Genomic DNA, 20,675 nt, shown 5'->3' with positions numbered 1-20,675 from the left:
AAGTGCGGGATTACAGGCTGAACCACCGAGCCCAGCTGACATATCTTAAATAGCTTCCCTGCTCACCTTTTCATTATCCACTGTGTCCTCTCCACAGCCTCAGAAAAATCACTTGGAAACGAACAATATATGACTAGCAGTGAAACCTGACTTTAATTCCCCTTTTGTGTTTTGTTCTTACGGGCTCAGAGCTTGACCTTGAAAGATGACTACTACCTACTCTGATTCTTCCTCCACACTGAACAAGCCCTCCTTTCCAATCATGCTGATCCTGCCATTCTCTTCCTCATGAACCATCAGTGGCTCCCGTGTCCCAAAGACTACACTTTAAACTCCTCAGCCCTCCATGATTTGGCCTCCACTGCTTATTTTTGAGGCCCGACTCCCACCACCTTTCCTGGCTCTTCCTTGCCAACCCCACCCCTCCCCACAATTTGTGAAGGCCCCTCTGCTTGGAGAGTGATCACCCTACTTTTTATACTTTGCTCAAATCAGCTAGATTTGCCACCTGCCTGTGAGTGTGGCTAAAATCATCTCCACTGCTGAATACCCTTTGGAGCTCAGGGCTGGACATTTTGCAGGGTCTCCAGATCTATCACTTTCTGTGACCCCTGTCAGTTTCCCTGGTATTTGTGTTTCCCCTGCTGGCCTGGAGGAAGGGCAGGAACCAGTTCTCACCTTTGTAGCCTTGGCCTCCGAATGGTTAACACATAGTAAATGCCTTCTAAGCACTGGGGACTTGGGTTGACACTCACCCTAAGGGAGGAAAGTTCATAGTCTGTTACCTCTGTAGGTATTTTAGACACAAATACAGAAGTGGTTCAGATAATACAGAAGTGGCCATCACAGGCAACAGGTGTCCGAGTTTTTGAAGTCAAGGTGCTAGATCAGTAGTCCACACATTCCCTAAGGATAAATGAGCTTTGAACATTGTCCTATCAACACTGTTGTCTTGCCTATTGAAGGATCATAGGAAGCTGTGAGTGTGGATGTAAACAGTATTCACTGGATGAAGAAAGGTCACAGATCCTATAGGGATCATTTAGCCTGCCAAAGAACCCCAGAAAGGAAACAGAGCCGGGAATTCGAACTTTCTAGCAGGGGTGAGTGGGGCCCTGGAGTTTCCACTATTAGGCTTTCTAGAAGTGAGTATTCTGGATTACCAGAATCACCAGTTAAGCACGAGACCATTGGGCCCCACCCCAGTCCCGCTTAACCAGAGTCTGCACGCAGGATGCAGGAATCTTCATTGGACACAAACGCCTGGGGATGCTTATGCTCATTACAGCTTGCAGACCTTTGACCTGCCTCTCTCAGAAGCACAGTCTAGGGAAGAGAGTCATGTATGCAGCTAGAAGGAAAGCGACAGCCCTGTTTCTGAGGACGCTTGCTTCCCCCAGATGTATGTGCATGGGGACAGGGACCCAGAGCGTCTCTATTGATGCCAAATAAATTAACCAGTGACTCAAGCTCAGTTTGTGGCTCTGTAAAGAGAGTCTGGAGGAGAGGAGTGGCCGTCTCGGAAATGAGCACCCCCTATCTCCCCAGAGGGCACTTTCCTACACATAGAATGAAAGTAACACATGAAACAGTTGGATTTCTGTCTATCCCCTTTTAAAGGTAAGAGTAAGAGTGACTTCTTCTCCTGTGGGCTGGAGTATCATTACCCTTGCTCCTATCCTCCTCCTCTTTCTTCCCCTTCTTGTAACTTTCCAGTACCTTTGGGGGGGAAACAAGCCAGTAGTTCTCACAGGACCAAAAAACAAGCCAGTAGTTACATTTCAGAGTAACTCTAATATAAACACATCAAGCACATCTTCACTGGAAAGGCACAGACAATCGGAAGGCAAACGTGCATTCCCGACACGCGAATGGCATTCATATTCCACCCAGGGCTGACTGGCTCTGTGAGGGCGGGTGATGTGAATGTCATCACACACATGGCATCATGTGAGATGGGTATAGACAGGCATGCACGTGCAGTGGGGGAAGACGAGACTGGAGGTCCCCACCTTTCACTGGATTTGGGAAGTAAGGGCAGAGTCTCTGTCTACCTTAGCTCTGGCATGGGCAAGCTTTGGCCGTCGATTGAGGAAGCTCAGATATCATCCTTGAGGCCAGAAAGATGGCTTTCCAAATCCCGCTGGGCTAAGCCAGGCAGAGGCTGAATCCCCTACCGCCCGCATGGAATACTGTTTTCATCTGCCCACCTCCATTATTTGAAATTTCCAGACCAAGATAACATATCTTTTGCCAGACACAAAAGCTTTCCAAGATCTCCATTCGCAGAGTTCTCAGTTACAAAAAATGAGACTTGAAAGGTAAGTTTTAAAATTAAGGGTTGAACCACTGTCAGCCTGGCCTGAACGGGTATAAAATCGAGAGAGGTGAGCCTCATTCCTTCTTGGTGTGCTCCAGGACTCGGTAGGCGCTTCTGGAGCTGTGTTCTTCTTGCATGACTGGCAGTGTGGCTGGAGCATAGATCTCAGAAATGTTGTCGTTGTTTTCCAGGGCCCCGTAGGAAAAAGAAGCTTTGAGGTCAGGCTGGACAGTCATCCCCTTGTCATGCATGTTCTGCATACCTGAAATGAAATCCATTTTCCCCAAGTCATTATGTGGTAAGGGGGCCACAGAGGCTACATCTCCCTTTCTCCTGCCACAGACTAATTATAGAGCTCAGGAGCTAATCATGTGCATTGTCAATTTCCTGAATGCTTTAGATGTAAAAGAGAACACCCATAAATATACACTAGAACGGTGACAGTTGCTAGGCAACAGCGGATGGATCTTCAGGAAATACGTACACAGACCAGCCACTGTCAACGGGAACTTGCAGTTGGCCTAGAATGAGGTGGGAATGTCTGGGCCCCAGGTGGAGGGGGACTTGCGCTGTGCTTTGAACATGGTAGATGCCAACACTTCACTGCTGAATTAAATCAGGATCCGGGACACTTTGTTATACTGTTGAGGAAAGGTGGGCCATTTTTGCCTCAGGGGCACCTGAAGGTGACAGACGCATCATGATGCCCAGAGGGAGAGTTCTGACCTGCAACACTGGCATCCCTGGTCCACATGTGGTGGAAGGTGTGGTTTTGCCTATTACTTCTGGGCACACCGATGTTGGATTCCTACTTACACTTGAGGGCAAAGACTTGAATCTTTAATTCCTTTACCCTTCTCCTCTACAATTCTCCTTGTCGGGGGTACCTGCTTTCTGCTAAGACCAATTCTTCTTTTGCTAAGGAACTAAAATGTTTCGAATTCTCCTGTCTCCAGGCTTAGTCATAAGAAGTGGAATGCAAAGTGTCTTTGTGAAACTCTGATGATAATAACAGCTGACATCTAACTGCTTAATATGCCCTGGGCACTGGACTAAAGCTTTGTCTTTTTGAGGCTGGTCTTGAGCTCCTTGGCTCAAGTCATCTTCTCACCTCAGTCTCCCGAGTGGCTGGGACTATGGGAACATGTTATTGGCAGACACTGTCCTAAACAGTTATCTCATTTAATCCTCAGGTGACTGATAAGGAGAATTAGGCAGCTGGAGGGGAAATAACTTGCCTGAGATCACACAGCAAGTAAGTGGCAGTGCCGAGGTTCAAACTTAGGTTTTACAACTCTGAAGCCCACACTTTTAACCTAATACTTTGTGGCCTCCCTACACACCTGCACTTAATCCTCAAGTAACCCTATGACAGAGATGAACTACTATCTTCATTTGCTTTTTTATCTATTTTGTCAGAGACAGGGTCTTGCTACGTTGCTCAGGCTAGTCTCAAACTCCTGGCCTCAAGTAATCCTCTCACCTCAACCTCCTAAAGTGCCGGGATTACAGGCATGAGCCGCTGTGCCTGGCCCACAACGTTGGGACTACAGGCGTGAGCCACTCTACCTGGCCAATCCTCATTTTCTAGATAAGAAAACAGAGATTCAGAGAGGTGAAGTAACTTGCCCAGAGTTATACAGCTGATGAGAGACAGAGGTAGGATCTGACACCAGAGTCTGTGATCTAATCCCCCCTGCAGATGGCCTGGGAAGACCCAGGCCTTTGCCTCTATACTGCATGAGCTTAGCTGACGGTCCTTTGAAGGCATAGTTTGGGAGTCTGTGGTTTGGATTTGGCAAGGGTTGGTGAGGTGGCAGGGGAGTTGAGGGGTTCCTGTTCCTCAGGGGGGAGAGCTCCCAGGTGTGGCTTAGCTGTGTTTTTTGTTCAGTGCCCTCCAGCCGAAGACTAACAGGAACACACCTCAGTCTAACACATTTGGGTCTATTGACTCGAGGCACTGAGAGAGATGGACACATTTCTGAGGTATCTACCAGGAGGGGGTTGGAGAGGACTTAGTATGGGATGTGGGCTAGGGTTAGGTGATTTGGGGGAGGTTCAAGGAAATGAGGCCTTGTTTTGGTTAGATGCTGCCAGAAAGCAGGGATAATTCTATAGCTGGGGACCTCAGTCATTCTGATCTGGAAGGAAAGAAGCCCAGATTGAAGCTAAAGCTGGGACTGGTAAAGGAGCAGCAGTCTCTCATCCCAGCCAGGACAAGGAGATGGTTCATCCTTTTTTGTGGTTTAGACAATGTTCATGTTTTATCTGTGTTCAGACATGATTAACAGAGTGGTCCTGTCTGTGTCATGAGCTGTCACAGTCACACAGTGGCCTTGAATGTGGTTGGTGTCCTATGAACTTGTTTATGTTCAACAGGAGGTCAGGGCTGGCTCCTGGAGATCAGGGGCTGTTTTCTCTTTCTCAAGTTTAAGCAATCTTTTCGGTGTCTGGAATCTCTTAAACCCTCTCCAAATGGAATCTGAATGCCTCCTGAACAGCAGCTACCAGTCTGTTGTGAAGTTTCCAGTCTAGGTAGACAAAAGGCAAGGTCTTCATGCTGACCAGGAAACTGAGGAGATAGAAAAGTACTTCTACATAAGCCGAGATGGTCCAGCGGTTTTATTCCGCATGCTCCACCTGGCACCAGGTCAAACGAGTGTTTGAAATTTTCAAAGTTTTCTAACACAAAAGGGAAGTGAAACCAAATATAACCAGGCATCTACCATGTCCCAGACACCGTGCAAGAGACCTTTACACATATGATCCCACTACCCCAAAAGAAGGAGTCCCAATTTACAGGGGTGAATGAGAGACCGTGGGAGGTCATAGGACAGGTGGTGGAGCTGGATTTGAATCCATGACACCCAAACCCCAAGCCCATGTTCTTCATAGTACAGAACACCTCGGATCTGAAGGATCCTGACAAGCCACCACAACAGGTCGGGTCTCTTTTCTTCAACACCTGACCTCCCACTGGTCACAGGTACAAAAAGAAAGCCCAGAACCACATCCACAAACAGATCACAGAATGTTGGTATCTAAGGTTACCTTAGGTTACCTTCTATTTTCCACCAGAAAGCACATCTGTATATATGTATATACAAATATTTATATAGGTATATACACATACATAGTTTATAAACACACAGACACACGTATACATACACATACTTGCACACACAGAGTTGACACCTCACCTATCTGGAATTCAGCTATCCAGCGCCCTCATCTATCCGGAACACAGCCGAGAAACAAGGAAGTAAGCAAAAAAGGCATCTGAGCAGCCAGATTAGACGTTTAAAAAGTCCATGCACTAGAGCTCATGCACTTAACTCCTAGGAGAAACCTTGGGCCCCCAACTCAGAGCTCATTCATTTTGATTTTATACATGATTTGAACAAGCTGGGTCGGATGAGAAGGTTGACATGGAGTGACTATAAACAGTAAGAATGACAGACAACAGCTTAAGAGCGAGAGAGGAGGAAATAATATGAAAAGGAGACACACAAACCCTGGGGCCATTTAATGTAGGAGCACCCCAGTCAGCCCTGAGCACATCCTGGCATCACAGCATTATGGCATAAAAATTGCTCTCAATGAAGCAGTGTGTTCTAGGCTATCAGTGTGTTTCTATTTTGTTCATTAGACTGTGTTAGGGAAGGATAGATAGGACATTATGTTTTGGAGAGAGGGCCATCTTGTATACTTAAAATAAAAATTAATCTTGAGATCAAGTGTGAAGGCTAATGGTCACGGTGACCTACAGAATTGAGGTCAGCAGAATTTAGGACTGGGGCTGGTCCAATGTCTTAGCTTTTCAAATCTGAATCTCTTTAGGCTAGACAAGCACTCTCTAGTTCGCCACAGACCCCACCACTTCCTATTGTACAGTATTTGGCTGATTGACATGTTTATGTTACTGTAATTTAAGTTTGTGTTTCTGGGTAAGAACACTAAGCTTCCTGGGAAATTAGGCTTTCCAGAACAATCCACTCCCTTGTAGAGTCCAACGAGTGAGGTTATAGTATTTTAATTTCACTCATCCTATTTCCCTTTCCCTCTCTGATCTTTCCATTCCAATTTGATGAGTGGATTTTTCCATCTGAAGGCATGGAGCCTGGTGCTGCAGATCATAATTATACCGAGTGTGAATCAGGATTTTCTTCAAAAGATCTCAAAATAGACATGGGAACTGGCACGATGTGCTCAAAACCAACCAAGTTGCCTTGGCCATTGACTTCCTTTTCGGCTCAAGATTTTAAAAAATTAAGAAAGAAAAAAGACAGCAAGAGAACAGTCACACCATAAAGGCACGGAACAGCAGTTGGTTGTCTCTTGTTAAACAGGAAGGAGCAGTCACGCTCTGTGGATGGTCAGCCAGACCCACGGTTTTAGCGTTACCTGGCATGGCGTCCATGGAAATGTAGGGCTCAAACGGAGTGGCCTTCTTCTTGTTACGTGTGATCAGGAAGACACCCAAAAACGCGATGAGGCACCTGGGGAGTGGAGATGAGAGAGGAAGAGGATGAAGTTCAGAGGCGAGGTCAGGGGGAAGACTTTCAACCCCAGGGAAGGAGAAAGAGGTCAGTGGGAAGTATGCGGGCTCCAGAGGTGGCTCCAGGCCCTGAGAGGACTGGGGCTGATGCAAGTGAAACACCCACAGCCCAAGCAGCCCTAGGACCCCACACGCCCCACAAGCCGCACCCAGAATAAAGAGAATCTCCTGGTTCTCACTTCCACTCAGCTAGTTTTCTCAGCACCTTGCCTTTAAAAATGAGTTTTAAAAAGTTAAAGTAAGCTGGGCACAGTATCTCATACCTGTAATCCCAGCACTTTGGGAGGTGAGGGTGAGAGGATAGCCTAAGACCAGGGGTTCAAGACCAGTCTGGGCAACTTGGTGAGACCTCGTCTCTATAATAAATAAAAAAGTTAACCATGGTGGCACATGCCTGTGGTTCCAGCTACTTGGAAGGCTGAGGCGGAAGGATCACCTGAGCCCAGCAGGTCGAGGCTGTGGTGGCCGTGAGCAGCGTGTCACTACGCTCCAGCCTGGGTGACAGAGTGAGAATCCAACTCAAAAAAAAAAAGTTAAAGTAGCTCATTTCTTTTTCTATTTTTTACTTTTTAATTTAATTTTATTTACAAAATGTGGCAATCCCTAAAAGGTCTAAAAATCGACCTTCCATACAACTCAGCAATCCCTCTTCTGGGAATATACCCGGAGGGACTCAAATCACTCTGTGAAAAAGATACTAGTTCATTTCAATCACTACAAAAGTATAGAAAGTATGATTTTTACTTGGGATTGGAACGTCCCCGTACTCCTGGTCCCACTCACCAGATAGGTGTCTATTTTTCCAGAGTATATTTTTTCCCCTACAGCTTATATAACAAGCACATTTTCTTAAAATTGAGGTATAATTACATATAGTAAAAGGCACAAACCCTAAATATATGAGCTGGATGAATTTTACTTGTGTAATCACCACCCAGGTCAAGATAGAAAATATTTCCACCCCCCTCTGAGAGTTTTCGAGTGCCCTTTCTCAATGTCTGCCAACCTTTCCCCAAAGGCAGCCACTAAGCTGACTTCTCTCACCACAGATTAGATTTGTGTACCCTTGAACTCATGTAAAATAAATCATATGGTATGTACTCTTTTAGGCCTGGTTTCTTTCATCTGATAAAATGCTTTTAAGATTCATCTTGCATGTATTAGTAGTTCATTATTTTTAATTGTCCTGTAGAATCCATCCTCTGAATAGATGACAGCTTTCTCCCTACTCTTCTGCTGAGAGACATTTGGCCTGACTCCAATTGGGCCCATTATGAATAAAGCGACTATAAATACTCATGTACAAGTCATTTTGTCAATGTCATTGGTGGTAGTGTTTCACTGCCGCTTTCCTGGTTTGAGCATGCAATGTGGTTATGGAAGACAGGACTGGGGAAGCTGGAGGGAGGGTGCATGGGGATCCTGCACTATTTTCGTGTACCCTTTACAAAGTTTGTGACTTTTGGATCAATGTGTTCTAGACATGGTTCTGTGTCAACACCCACAGGCTGGCCCCAAGTTTTCAAAATGGCAGCATGCTGCATTATCTTCTGGATATGCCATAATTTCTTTTAACCCATGTTCTACTATTGGGTATTTTTGTTGCTTCTAGTTGTTTGCTTATACAACTAAAATGTAATAATTAATATATAGCTGCATACCCGTATATTTGTGCCCCCATTGAAGTATTTTTTCCAAGATTAATGTTGAAAAGGAATGCTGTATCAAAAAGTAGGCTCATTTTAGTTTTTTATTGACATTGCCAAATTGTCCTCCCACATTAAAACATGATAACAGCATGGGAATGAGCCGGTCTCATCGTGTTCTTGCCAGTGTAGACTACTACCAATCCTGTTTGACTTTGCAAAATGATGGTATCTCATTACCTTCAATGTGCATTTCTTACATCTGAAGAATTTATTTTAGAAGATTAAAGCCCCAAAGAGATGAAAGGAGAAGAAAGCTCACCTCTGGGGACAATAGAAAGCTCACCTCTGGGGACAAAGTTCCAAATCCCAGCAGTTCCCCTGGGTCTAAAGGATCATGCAGTCGCAGCAATATGGGGGAGAGAGGGACAGCCCACCAGAACGCCACACGCAACGCCCGGGGGCCAGCAAGAGGCTGGAACTCACCCCAGCGCAAACATGCAGATGTGCAGCACATCCTCCCCGATGAAGTCCAGGTAAAAGATTGCACCTGCAGCAGCAAACAATAGAAAAGACCGGCAAACTGTTTTCAAACCACCCACTGGCCAGTGTAAGACTTGGCTAAACTCTTTCCCGCAGGAAACCACATGATCAAAAATATTATGACGGTGCCTACTAAATTATTAGATGAATGGAATAAAAGTCATTGGGGGGGGTAGGTTGTCTTCTCCCCACCCCCCCGCCTTAGGTCTGTCTGAGCTCCATTTTCTTTTTTAAGTTTTATTTTGGGATAATATTAGACTCACGGATATATTGCAGGATCCCCATGCACCTTCCCTCCAGCTTCTCCAGTCCTATCTTCTATAACCACAGTACAGGATCAATCCAGGAAAGCAGCAGTGGAACACTACTACCAACGGAACCACAGACTTTACTTACTGGTTTTTGCATGCACTCCTTTCCCTTCCTTCTTAGGATGGGTAAACAAGGTTGTGTGATTCCATTGTTAGAGCTTTCTACCCTCATGTGGCCAGCAGATACCTGCAGGTCTTGCCTTAGCATGGGGTGGCGTGGGCCTGCTGCCCTGCTCTGAGTCAGCCCCTATCAGGAAGCCTCTCACCTCCATGGGACGCACGCCATATTCTGAGCTCCTGATTCCCTACCTTGACTTCTACTTCTGACCCAACCATAGCGTTTGCTATTCCTTTCAATCTTGACAGGTCTTCACACTTCTCTGGTTCATGACCATGACTTAGCTTAACTTCTGGCTGCTCTGGGTCAATGCCCCACAGTCCCTGGTGCTGCTCACAGCACAGGATCTGACAGACTGTACGCCCCTTGTCACTACCTCTGTGAAGGGGAACTGGGGACCACTTGTCTAAAGTGTTTGGCAGATCATGGGGTTTCACAGAGCGCCAAGCCTTCTTCAAAGGAAAGCACTTGTTTCTTATTGAATTTTTTACTCTAAAGACTTTAGTCACAATTGCCATTTAAAAAACAAACAGGCCGGGCTTGGCAGCTCACACCTGTAATCCCAGTACTTTGGGAGGCCAAGGTGGGAGAAATGCCTGAGGCCAGAAGTTCAAAACTGGGCAACATAATGAGACCTGGTCTCTACAAAAAATTAAAACACACCTGTAGTCCCATCTATCTGGGAGGCTGAGGTGGAAGGATCGCTTGAGCCTAGAAGGTTGAGGCTGCAGTGAGTCGTGGTCATGCCACTGAACTCCAGCCTGGGTGAGAGAGTGAGACCCCCAACTCAAAAATAAACGAACAAATAAAATTTTTAAAAAACCACAAATTCTTTGCTGTGATTGCAGCCTCTGAAGCCACCTCAGAAAGAAAATGAAAAAGTGATTTAGAAGTGGAATAGAAGAAAAGGGGACTATAATACTAACGATCACTTGCTGAGCATCTGTGATGGTGCCAAAGTTTCCATACCTATGATCTCTGAACATCATGCAGAAGAGACCTGGGGTCCCTTGGCAGTGGGGTTTGTGAAGCTAGCAAAGGATGGTAAAAATTGCTAAAGCGTGTGCAGTATGGGGTGGGAGACATCTGGATGAGACATATTGCAATTCTAGGTATTATTGCTCCTGTTTTATAAATGTCGGACTGAGGCTCTAAGAGGCTGATTTTTCCAAAGCCACACAGTTAGTGTGTGTCTGTGCTGTGATGTAAACCACCCAGGTTTCTCTGGCTTTAAACCCTGCACATTCTCCATGAAACCATATGCAATTCTGGGGCAGAAACAGTGAGCAGAATCAGTTGACTGACAGATGTAGCGCCCCCTCCCTCTACCCGGAATGATACCCCTGCTGCTAAGGTAGAAGACAGAAGTCTGGCAATCAGCCACCCTTACCTGCTGTGATAGCGACAGTTGTGGACAGAATGTAACCCACACTGGCAATCAAAGAGGAGTCGTACATCTGTGAGGCTTGACTCAAAAACCTTCAATACAAAAGCACAACAGTCAGTGGACTGTGGGGACGCAGGAAAGGCTTTGGTTTGAAACATGAAAATGGTGCATGAAGGAATATTCCTTGGGTTTATAAAAATGCCACCCTCATGTGACAGGACACCGTGCGTCCTGGTCTGGGGGTGACACTTGGCTCCCACTCTCCCCCCAGACACACAGTCTGATGTCCGTCCCCGCTTCCCTCCTGGTCTCACACCTTTGATCACATGGTCCTCACCACCTGAAATGTCCTTCTCCTCACTCCTAAAAGAGCCATGCCTGGATCTCTTACACACCCCTCAAGAAACTCTTACAGTGCTTATCACATTCTGCCTAGTGTTGTCATTATTCTTTTGAACACATTTTCTTATTTTGAAATAATGTGATCACTGCAATAAATACAGAAAAAAAGAGAGAGAATTGGAGTTCCTCCTCACCTCCATCTACAATAAACAATATCCCCATTTCAGAATATATTCTTTATCCTTTCTCTGTGTAGTATTTTAGCAATCATTGCATAGTTGCTTACTCCATAATATGCTCATCACTCCACTCAGTTGTTTGTATTTACTTATCAGTATTTTACAGAGACAGTGTCTCATTCTGTTTCCAGGTTGGTATGCAATGGTGTAATTGTAGCTCACTGCAGCCTTGAGCTCCTGGGCTCAAGTAATCCTCCTGCCACCACGCCTGGCTGGACTGTCATCATCTGTTTACTAGCTGTTCCCACCAGGGCTGTAAATAACCTGAGGGCAGCACCTACCCTCATCTGTGTGCTAAGGGCCCTCAGTGGGCTCTACCTGTTGGTGAGTAAGAAGCTCCTGAGGAGGTAGGTGAGACATGTGAGTCATTTTTTTTTTTTTTTGAGTTGGAGTCTCACTCTGTCACCCAGACTGGAGTGCAGTGGCCGCTCCCAGCCACCACAGCCTCGACCCACTGGGCTCCGGCAATCCTTCCGCTTCAGCCTTCCGAGTAGCCGGAATTACAGGCGCGCTGCTACCATGCCCGGCTGATTTTTTGATTTATTGTAGAGATGAGGTCTCACTGCCCACGTGGGTCTCGAACCCGCGGGCTCAGGCAATCCACTCACCTCAGCCTCCCAAAGGCACGGGATTACAGGCTGAGCCACCGAGCCCGGCTTGTGAGTCATTTTTGAAACCCCTGCATGCTCAGCACAGAGCCTCGAACTGGCAGGGGCTCCCTGGAGATAACTGGAATGGTAGTGGGACTAAGAATAATAATAATCAAGATAATAACACTAAGGATTACAATCATAGAAGCTGCTCACGTTTACGAGATATTATCCTAGGGACGTTCTCCTAAGAGTTTTATGTGATTCTCTTGGATTGGAACTGTTCTTTTATGCATGTTGATTTGTTTTGAGTCAAGGTTTAGGCTGGAGTGCAGTGGCATGATCTCAGCTTACCACGGCTCAAACTCCTGCGCTCAAGTGATCCTTCTGCTTCAGCCTCCCAAATAGCTGGGATTGTAGGTACACACTACCAGGAAATTTTTCTGTTTTTTGTGCAGATGGGGTCTTGCTTTGTTGCCCAGGCTGGTTTCGAACTCCTGGCCTCAAGTGATTCTTCTGCCTTGGCCTTCCAAAGTCCTAGAATTACAGGTGTGAGCCACCAAACCTGGCCAGGACTGTTGTTGATCCCATTTGCAGACAAAGAACTTAGTTTCAAAGAAGCTGAGGCAGCAGAGCAGAGGGAAGAGGGCATGGGCCAGGGTGCCAGATGCCTGGGTTCAAATCTCAGCTCCGCCATCTCCTAGCGTCTTGTCCTCTCTTTGCCTCAGTTCCTCATATGCAAAGTAGGGGTAATATCATCTACCTCAAAGGGGTACTGTAAGGACCATAAAGCACTCAGGATGGAGTGGGGCTCACGCTAAGCACCCAGTCAGCAGCAGCTGCTCCTAAGCTCCCTGGAAGCCACGTGGTTGGCAGGCAGAGTCCAGGTCTGAGTCTGGAGCCCAAGCTTCCCAGGCTGAGCCAGCCTCGTGCACCCTTGAGTCCTGCGTACTTAGGCAGGTTTGTACTTGCAATATTCCAGGAGTGCCCCCTCCTACTGGGCCCTCCGCCAGGCACCAGGACCCAGACAAACAAGGTGCAGGCCCTGCCCTCAATGCTGCTGCTGTTTCTTTAACGTTATGCCTAGAGAGAGGAGGGGCGCTTCGCCCCTCTTGGGAGGATTTGGGGGTGAGATTTTTCCACCCAGCAGACAAGTAGGTGCTTCTTGGGGATGGCAAAGCTTCCTAGGTCCCCGAAATGGGTGCCTGTCCTAGAGAAACACATCCACTTCTGGCTCCGTCTTTCCAGTGGGGCAGAACCCCTCCACGTGACTATTCAGCAAGTTGGTAACCCCTCCCCTCCAATGCTGGATGCAAAATCCTGGAAATCCAAATGGTCTGCTTCCCTATGGCTTTATAAGCCCATGTCCTAGGCCCCCAAGATGGAAGAGACTCGAATGGTAAGGATCCACAGGAAAAGGGCTTGCAACTCACGCGGCCTGATAGACAGCAGTTGCCACCATGCACACAAACATCACATAGAAGATGGGGTAGTCGAGCTGCAGGTTCCCTTGAATAGACAAGACAAGCATCCCGGCCACGGCCTTGACTGTCACCACCGTCATGGAGCCTGCAGATGGGGGACAAGGGTGGGTGGGAGCCTCAGGGAAATGCAGGGAGTTAGATGGGGAAAGCCACTGCAGGGCTTAGTCCTTGAAACTGGTTTGACGGCTGCCTTCTCTGAAACAGCCTCAGTGCTCACCTCACCCTTGCTCTTCCTCCTTGGAATTGCTTTTCCTTTAACTTATATTACCTATGAATCTGGCTACCTGCTTACTGCCATTTCCCCCTACAGTACAGGGGCTCCCTAAGGATGGGGCTTGTCTCCGGTCAGCAGGGACCAAGCTCCCCACAGCTGCTGACAGCTTCTGCATCCAGATGTCATAGCTCTGCAAACAAAACCCACATTCCCTTTGGTGCTGCTTGGTGCTGGCAAAAGCCAGTCGCCCAGATGCCCACTTACCGAGTAGCGCCACCAGGAGGAGAATCACGACTATGTTGTTGGCATTCTTCTCCTTGTAGAAGTACAGCAGCAGGCAGAACAGGATGATCTCCACGAGCTATGGAAAGCAGAGGCAGGAGACCATGGAGACCAGAGAGAGAGACTGGCAGGCCAGCCCGAGCTTGGGCAGCTGATCTCATCAGCCACAGACCCTTGGAGTTGAAAGAGAATTGAACTACTGAGAGATATCCAGTGGGAAAGGGACCTGACTAACTTCCGGGTTATTGGGGAGGCCCCGTTCATCTCAAGCTAAAGCCCTGAGGTTGATGTGCTGGTCTCCCATCTGCCCTGTCTCAGATGGTCACGATTCATCAGGCTGAGATGGCCTCTTCCCACTTCACGGCTCCATGGGTATCCCCATTAAAACAGGGGATCAGGCTGGGCGCAGTGGCTCAAGTAATCCCAGCATTTTGGGAGGCCCAGGTGAGAGGACTGCCTGAGTCAGTGGGTTTGAGACTAGTCTGGGCAACATGGTGAGACCTCGTTTCTGCAATTAAAAAAAAAAAAAAAATTAGTGTATGGCTATAGTTCTAGCTACTTGGAAGGCTGAGGTAGAAGGATCTCCAGAGTCCAGCAGGTTGATGTTGGGGTAGCTGTGAGTGTGCCACTGCACTCCAGCCTGGGTGATGCAGTGAGACACCAACTCAAGAAACCCCCAAAAAACAACTCCCCCAAAACAGAGGTTAGCTCAAGAGGGAGTCGCTTGTTCACCAAACTCTTTGGTTAAGCATATAAGTATACATTCTCCTTGCCCCAACCAAGCCTCTGATGTGGCAGGCTTCAGAGTAGAAAGGAAGAAGCCATTTGGAGTCAGGGAGACCTGGGTTTGAACTCTGCCTCTCAACTAGTTGTGTGATCTTGGGCAAATTGCTTAACTTCTCTAAACCTTAGCTACCTCCTCTGTGAAACAGGAATAGAATAATTCTTGCTTTCCAAACCCATAATCATAGCTTATACTTAATGCACTTTCACTGTATGCCAGGCATTGTTCTAAGCATTTTATCTACACTAAACTCCCTACATCAGCACAATAAATCTATGAGGCAGGTACTGTCATAATCCCAAGTTAGTGAATGGCACAGTGGGATTTGAACTTGGACAGTCTACCTCCCAGGCCCATGCACTTCCCCACTAGGCTACATTGTTTGAAGATGGGAGGAAGGCTCAGAGTCTGATGTTTAGAAGGTGCTCAGTCCAGTAGTATCTTACTATGAGACAATGGCACATCTGAGTTTGAAACGCTTCCCCCCTCACTCAACAATTGGTCCTCTCAACCCCATAAAGCCCAGATATCTGGCAATAGTTTCCAAGGAGGTAAGCCAGCCCAGCACCCAGTGAAACTAAGGCAGAAAACTCTGACAGTAGCTTGGCCCTGTATGCCTATCCCAACCCCCTTCTTGATGTTTATTTAGAATAAAAACCAACGCCAAAACATTAATGAGCGTTTTGAAAAATTTGAACCATTTCTTCTAATTAGGGACCATAAAACACAGCTGCTTTCATTTCCCCCTGTTTCTTCCTTGTCTTTGTTCCAGTGAATACATATTTTATCTGGCTGTCACCACTGTCGATGCACAATTTTATATGGGGACATTTTTAGGTACCATAAACAGTCTTAATGTTTTAGGAAGTTGTCATAATTATCTTGAATTGCGCAGAATGATCTAGCAAGCAGATGTGAAGTCCTTCATCCACATTCCAACCATTGTGCAAGCATTGGGGGGGGAGGGTCCTGATATCTCAGCCATTCTTCATGATGATTTGTTGTGATTCTCAAATGAAAGCTGGAATAGCACCTGGCACCATATCGTGAGATGACTGCGCCTATGATGATACTTCCCGATAGTCCCTGAGTTCTGGGCGCATGTCTCATTTATTTATTTATTATTGAGTCATAGTCCCACTCTGCCGCCCAGGCTGGGGTGCAGTGGCATGCGCACAGCCACCGCAGCCTTGACCTGCTGGGCTCAGGCGATCCTTCTGTCCAGCCTTCCAAGCAGCTGGACCCACAGGCACGTGCCACCATGCCTGGCTAATTTTTTGATTTATTATAGAGACAAGGTCTCACCAAGTTGCCCTGGCAGGTCTTGAACTTCTGGACTCAGGCAATTCTCTTACCTCTGCCTCTCAAAGTGCTAGGATTACTTGCAGGTATGAGCCACCATGCCTGGCTTTCATTTATTTTTTTATACCTGCAGTGTCGGGCACACAGCAAACACTGAATAAATACTGAATGAATTTGGTTTGGCCAAATCTTTCCAGCTGGCAGCACTGCCTCATAGACATGAAGTAAGACAACAGAATTGTTCACTGAGCATCGACCATGTGTTGGGTGATTTACTTGCTATTTCCTGCATCTCCCAATAATACCCTAGGTCCAGGGGTTCTGGCCATCTCACAGGAAGGGAAGCAGAGAAGGAAAAGAGGGCTTGGCCAAGGTCATATGACACAAGAAAGGATTTGAGCCCAGGAACCCCTGAGTGAACAGCCTGCCCTGGGGTAAAGCTTTGTCCAAGGAGGTGGGTCTGTGGCTGTATCCTGTGGACATTTCTCCATGCCCACATGTAAACTTTGGGGCCGGCTGCTGGATGGGAATGACACAGCCCCAATCTTAGGGAAATTGATCCCGTGCCTTATGGGTAATCTGAGGAAAGGGATGCCGTGGGGCCTCCAGACTCAATCAGGGGCCCAGGCTGCTCCTGTCAGGACAAAACAGTGAACACCTTTGGAAGGTAGCACCTGAGGCTAGGTTGGTGCGGCCTGCATGTCCAGCTCTGCTCCCATAGACTCTGAGCAGGTCAGCAACCTCTCAGAGCTCCTATTTTCTCACTCACAAAATGGAGAGAAAAATACTTAACCAGGGATGTTGAGAAAATCAGAGATGACACATGAAAACTCGCTTAGCACAGTGGAGGGCATGGAACAAGAATATACCAGTAGCTTTATCAAATATTAGATGTATTCCTTAAGCAGTTTATTTGCAGTCCTAAAAGGGTATAATTAGGGCAGAGGACTGAGCTCTGGCTGGGGGTGGGGGGGGCCTAGGAGACAAAGTTTCCCATTTCTAGTTCTGGTTGGGTTTCCATCAGCTTCTATGAGCTATGTGATACTGGGGGAAAAATAACATTCTTAAATTATTTATAATTTTAACTTTTTTTCCCTTGCCATAAAAGTTTTAAATGATCGACCGGGCTCGGTGGCTCAGCCTGTAATCCCAGCACTTGAATACCAGCCCGGGCAACTTGGTGAGGCCTCATCTCTACAATAAATCAAAAATTAGCTAGGTGTGGTAGTGCGCACCTGTAGTTCCAGCTACTTGGAAGGCTGAAATGGAAGGATCGCTGGGGCCCAGCAGGTCGATGCTGGGGTGGCCATGAGAGTGCCACTGCACTCCAGCCTGGATGACAGAGTGAGACTCCAACTCAAAAAAAAAAGTTTTAAGTGATCACCATAGAAATTTTGGACAATAGAGAGAGATGAAGAGGAAATAAAAACTGAGTCATAATTCCATCTCCCAGAGATACTTACTGATAGAATTTGTTTTTCCATCTAGTCCTTCATAGATATAGTATATGTACAAACCTATACAATACCTCTAAAAAATACAATGGGCATCATACTACATATGGTTTTAGACATTCCTCAAGACATAAATGAAATAAGTATTTCCCCATGAACTGTGTACGCTCCACAGGCATGGTCTTCAGTGCTGGTAAAACATGCCACCATTCATGGGAATCCCCTATTACTGAGTACTCAGGTTTCTGGTTTCTAGGGCTTGATCCCCCTCCCACCATCTCAAGCAGAAGGACTGGAGACTTCTCTTACCATGTACAAAAGGAAAGGCCAGCTCACAAGGTGCCTGGTGACGTTCTCGCCTGTCATCTTCTCATGATTGTTGGGTGCGAATGTCACCAACAGGTAGGTACCCACGACAGCCAAACCGCAGCCAACAAAGGATAAGACATAGCGCCCTGCAGGGAGGAGAGGCCATCACAGAACTCGTGACAGGAGAAGCCCAGACATGCAGTACGTACTTTCAGCAACAGAAGAATGGAACTCTTGGGCAACATGCTGTGACCTGTTATTGTTTGTACTTTTTGTTTTTCTTTACAAAATAAACTATCTTTCTTAATGCTATTTTTTAGAAAAAACACTTAATGTTAAAAAATTAATAAAGTGTAGCATGCATACAAAAAGGGTTCGATGAGTTCTCACTAAGTGAATACATCCATAAAACCAGCTCCTAGATCAAGAAAGAGAACTCTGAAGTTAGCAGGACCCTGAAATTCCTCATGGGGCTCCTTTCCAAGTCCTACACCCCACCCCCAGGGCAATACTATTTTGACTTCTAACAGCACTGACAGTTTTACCCGCTTTTTGCTGTATATAAATGGACCCATACAGTATGACCTCTTGTGCCCGTGTTCATTCCACACTGTGTTTGTGAGATTCATCTGTGCTGTGGCAGGTAGCAACAGTTCATTCATTCTCAATGTGTCCAGGGACACATTGTGGGAATACAACACAATGTGTCCATTTTACTGTTATGGGCATTGGATGAGTCTCTAGTCTTGGGTTATAAAAAATAGCATTGCTATGAGCATTCTTGTACACGTCATTTGGGAAACACGTGTACGCACTCCCATTGGGTATAAAACAAGGAGTGGAATTCCTGGGTTGCAGGATATGTGACTGTTCAGTTTGGTGGTTACCGTCAAATGGTTTTTCAAGTAGTTGTACCAATTTATGCTTCCACCAGTAAAGTGTTCTGGTTGTATCCTTGTCAACACTTACATTTGTCTTTTTCCTTTTAGCCATGCTGGCATCACACAGGGACTTTAACGTGCATTTTACAAGCAACATTGTAAAGCTAGAATCCCTTTATGGGTAAACTAAAAAAAATAAAACAAAACATCACAAGCAAACCTTTAGAGCCTAACACACCTTTAAAAAAATCACATCCTTTCCAACTGGTTATTTAACTTACTCCCAAGGGAACTAACTATCTAAATACTATCAACATTCTATCCCACAGCCCTGTCAGAGACTGTGTGGCCCAGAAGGCATGCTCCTGGGTAAAGACAAGAGCCCTCTGGCCTTTGCCCTGAGATCCTGTAGGGTTGGTGAAAAGCTGCTTCTGGTCTAGCCCAGAACCAGGCAAGCTGAAAAGGGCTGAGAGCTCTGAGCTGCTCCTACGGTGACCATAGGCCACTGGATTTTTCTGGGATAGAACTAACTATACCTATTTCACCATACTGACTCCAGAAAGTGTGATGCCATATTAGATGTCTTATTTTTATCCTCAGTACTAGGCCTCATAAATGTAGGAGGTGCTCAAAAAGTGGCTGTTCAATGAATGAATGAACTATGGCTGACCTCCACAGAGTAAGCCTGTTGTCTTACATTTTCTTCAGGCAGGGATGGATCTTACTCACCTCCACACCTACGGTGCCCCGCATAGGTACAGCACGGGGTGAATGTTTGCTCAATTTAACGAACCTTTAGGCAAGGCAACCATGTACAGCTACCCTACACAAAAGTAACTGCCCAAGGGGATGAGAAAGGTTAAAAATCCACCTCATGCTCTGCTCACCAAGACTTGTGCCCACAAAGCTACAGATGCCCAGAGGGGCCATCTCTGTCTAAGTCATGGAAGGGCACTACTTGTACAAGCATGGTTCTCATCCCAGGACACCTAGCACGTCCCTGGAAAGGATGCAACCCTCTCGGAACTAGTCCAGAGTTCTCCCCACCACCTGCAAATTCGTCTAAGCCTTTCGGTCTTCTTGGCAATAGCTCCAAAGCCTCCAGTTCTGCTTCTTTTGGAGAAAGATTCCTTTCTAGTTTGGCCTCCTGGCCCCACCCTGATCTTATTCTATACAATGATTCAGAACAGTGGTTCCCAAGTCTGGCTGTGCATCCACAACATCTCGGGAGTTTCCTCTCCTGGAAATTCTGTTTTAAAGTTTTTTAGACAAAGTTGAAAGAGTTGTGTAGTGTTCCCCCATAGCCCCATCATCTAGATTCTAAACGGACACTTTATTATGCTTGCTTTATCACATATCTATTGTTCCATTCCTCTATCCATTCATTCATCCATCTTATTTCTTTCTGCATTTCAAAGCAAGTTGTAGACATCAGTATATATTCCACTGAGAGTTTTTTAAGAATGTCAACGTCCAGGCCCAGACCTCAGAATCTCTAAGGACAGAGCCTGGGCCCCTCATCATGTCACTTTTCAACTCCTTAGCATGGGTCACAAGGCCTTCCACTGTCCAGTCCTCCACACTTTTCTCATCTCCCTCTCTTTACCCTCCAGTTATGGTGGCCTTACTGATGCCAGACACACCAAGCTTATTTCTGCCTCAGGGTCTTTGCACCTGCTACCCTCTTTATGTGGAACACTCTGTCCGTAGACCTGCGAATGGCAGTCTCTGTAGCATTATCTGGGACTGGGCTCAAATATCACCTTTCCAGAGCGTCTCACCCTGACTAGTCTAGAAAAAAAGTCCCTACCTCCTCAATCCCCCACCAAAAGCATTCTATTTCCTCTGAGGTAATCACTACAACCTAAGGTTATTTTATTTAGTTATTCACTCATTTACTGTATCTCTCCC

The 20,675-nt window shown here is 46.4% G+C and overlaps 1 protein-coding gene across 5 annotated transcripts in view; it reads right to left on the bottom strand.

Annotated features, from left to right (window-relative positions):
• Positions 1–220: 220 nt before the first annotated feature.
• NIPAL3 (NIPA like domain containing 3) overlaps positions 221–20,675 on the bottom strand; it is a 52,040-nt gene continuing 31,585 nt past the window's right edge. For 4 of the 5 annotated variants that reach the window (XM_021714525.1, XM_008062165.2, XM_008062166.2 and 1 more), the window contains 7 exons: positions 17,884–18,029; positions 14,017–14,113; positions 13,488–13,623; positions 10,887–10,975; positions 9,011–9,074; positions 6,725–6,819; positions 221–2,582 (listed from right to left, as the gene is read on the bottom strand). In XM_021714525.1, coding sequence (XP_021570200.1) covers positions 2,395–2,582; positions 6,725–6,819; positions 9,011–9,074; positions 10,887–10,975; positions 13,488–13,623; positions 14,017–14,113; positions 17,884–18,029 — 815 coding nt within the window. In that variant the 3' untranslated portion in view covers positions 221–2,394. Of the gene's footprint in view, positions 2,583–5,520; positions 5,553–6,724; positions 6,820–9,010; positions 9,075–10,886; positions 10,976–13,487; positions 13,624–14,016; positions 14,114–17,883; positions 18,030–20,675 lie in introns of all 5 variants that reach the window. The other variant, XM_008062167.1, reaches the window with a different exon arrangement.

This window comes from Carlito syrichta, unplaced genomic scaffold (assembly GCF_000164805.1).
Source record: "Carlito syrichta isolate Samal-C Ts95f unplaced genomic scaffold, Tarsius_syrichta-2.0.1 Scaffold305659, whole genome shotgun sequence".
In the NCBI taxonomy this organism is placed as follows: domain Eukaryota; kingdom Metazoa; phylum Chordata; class Mammalia; order Primates; family Tarsiidae; genus Carlito; species Carlito syrichta.
This window is presented reverse-complemented; position numbering and strand designations above follow the sequence as displayed.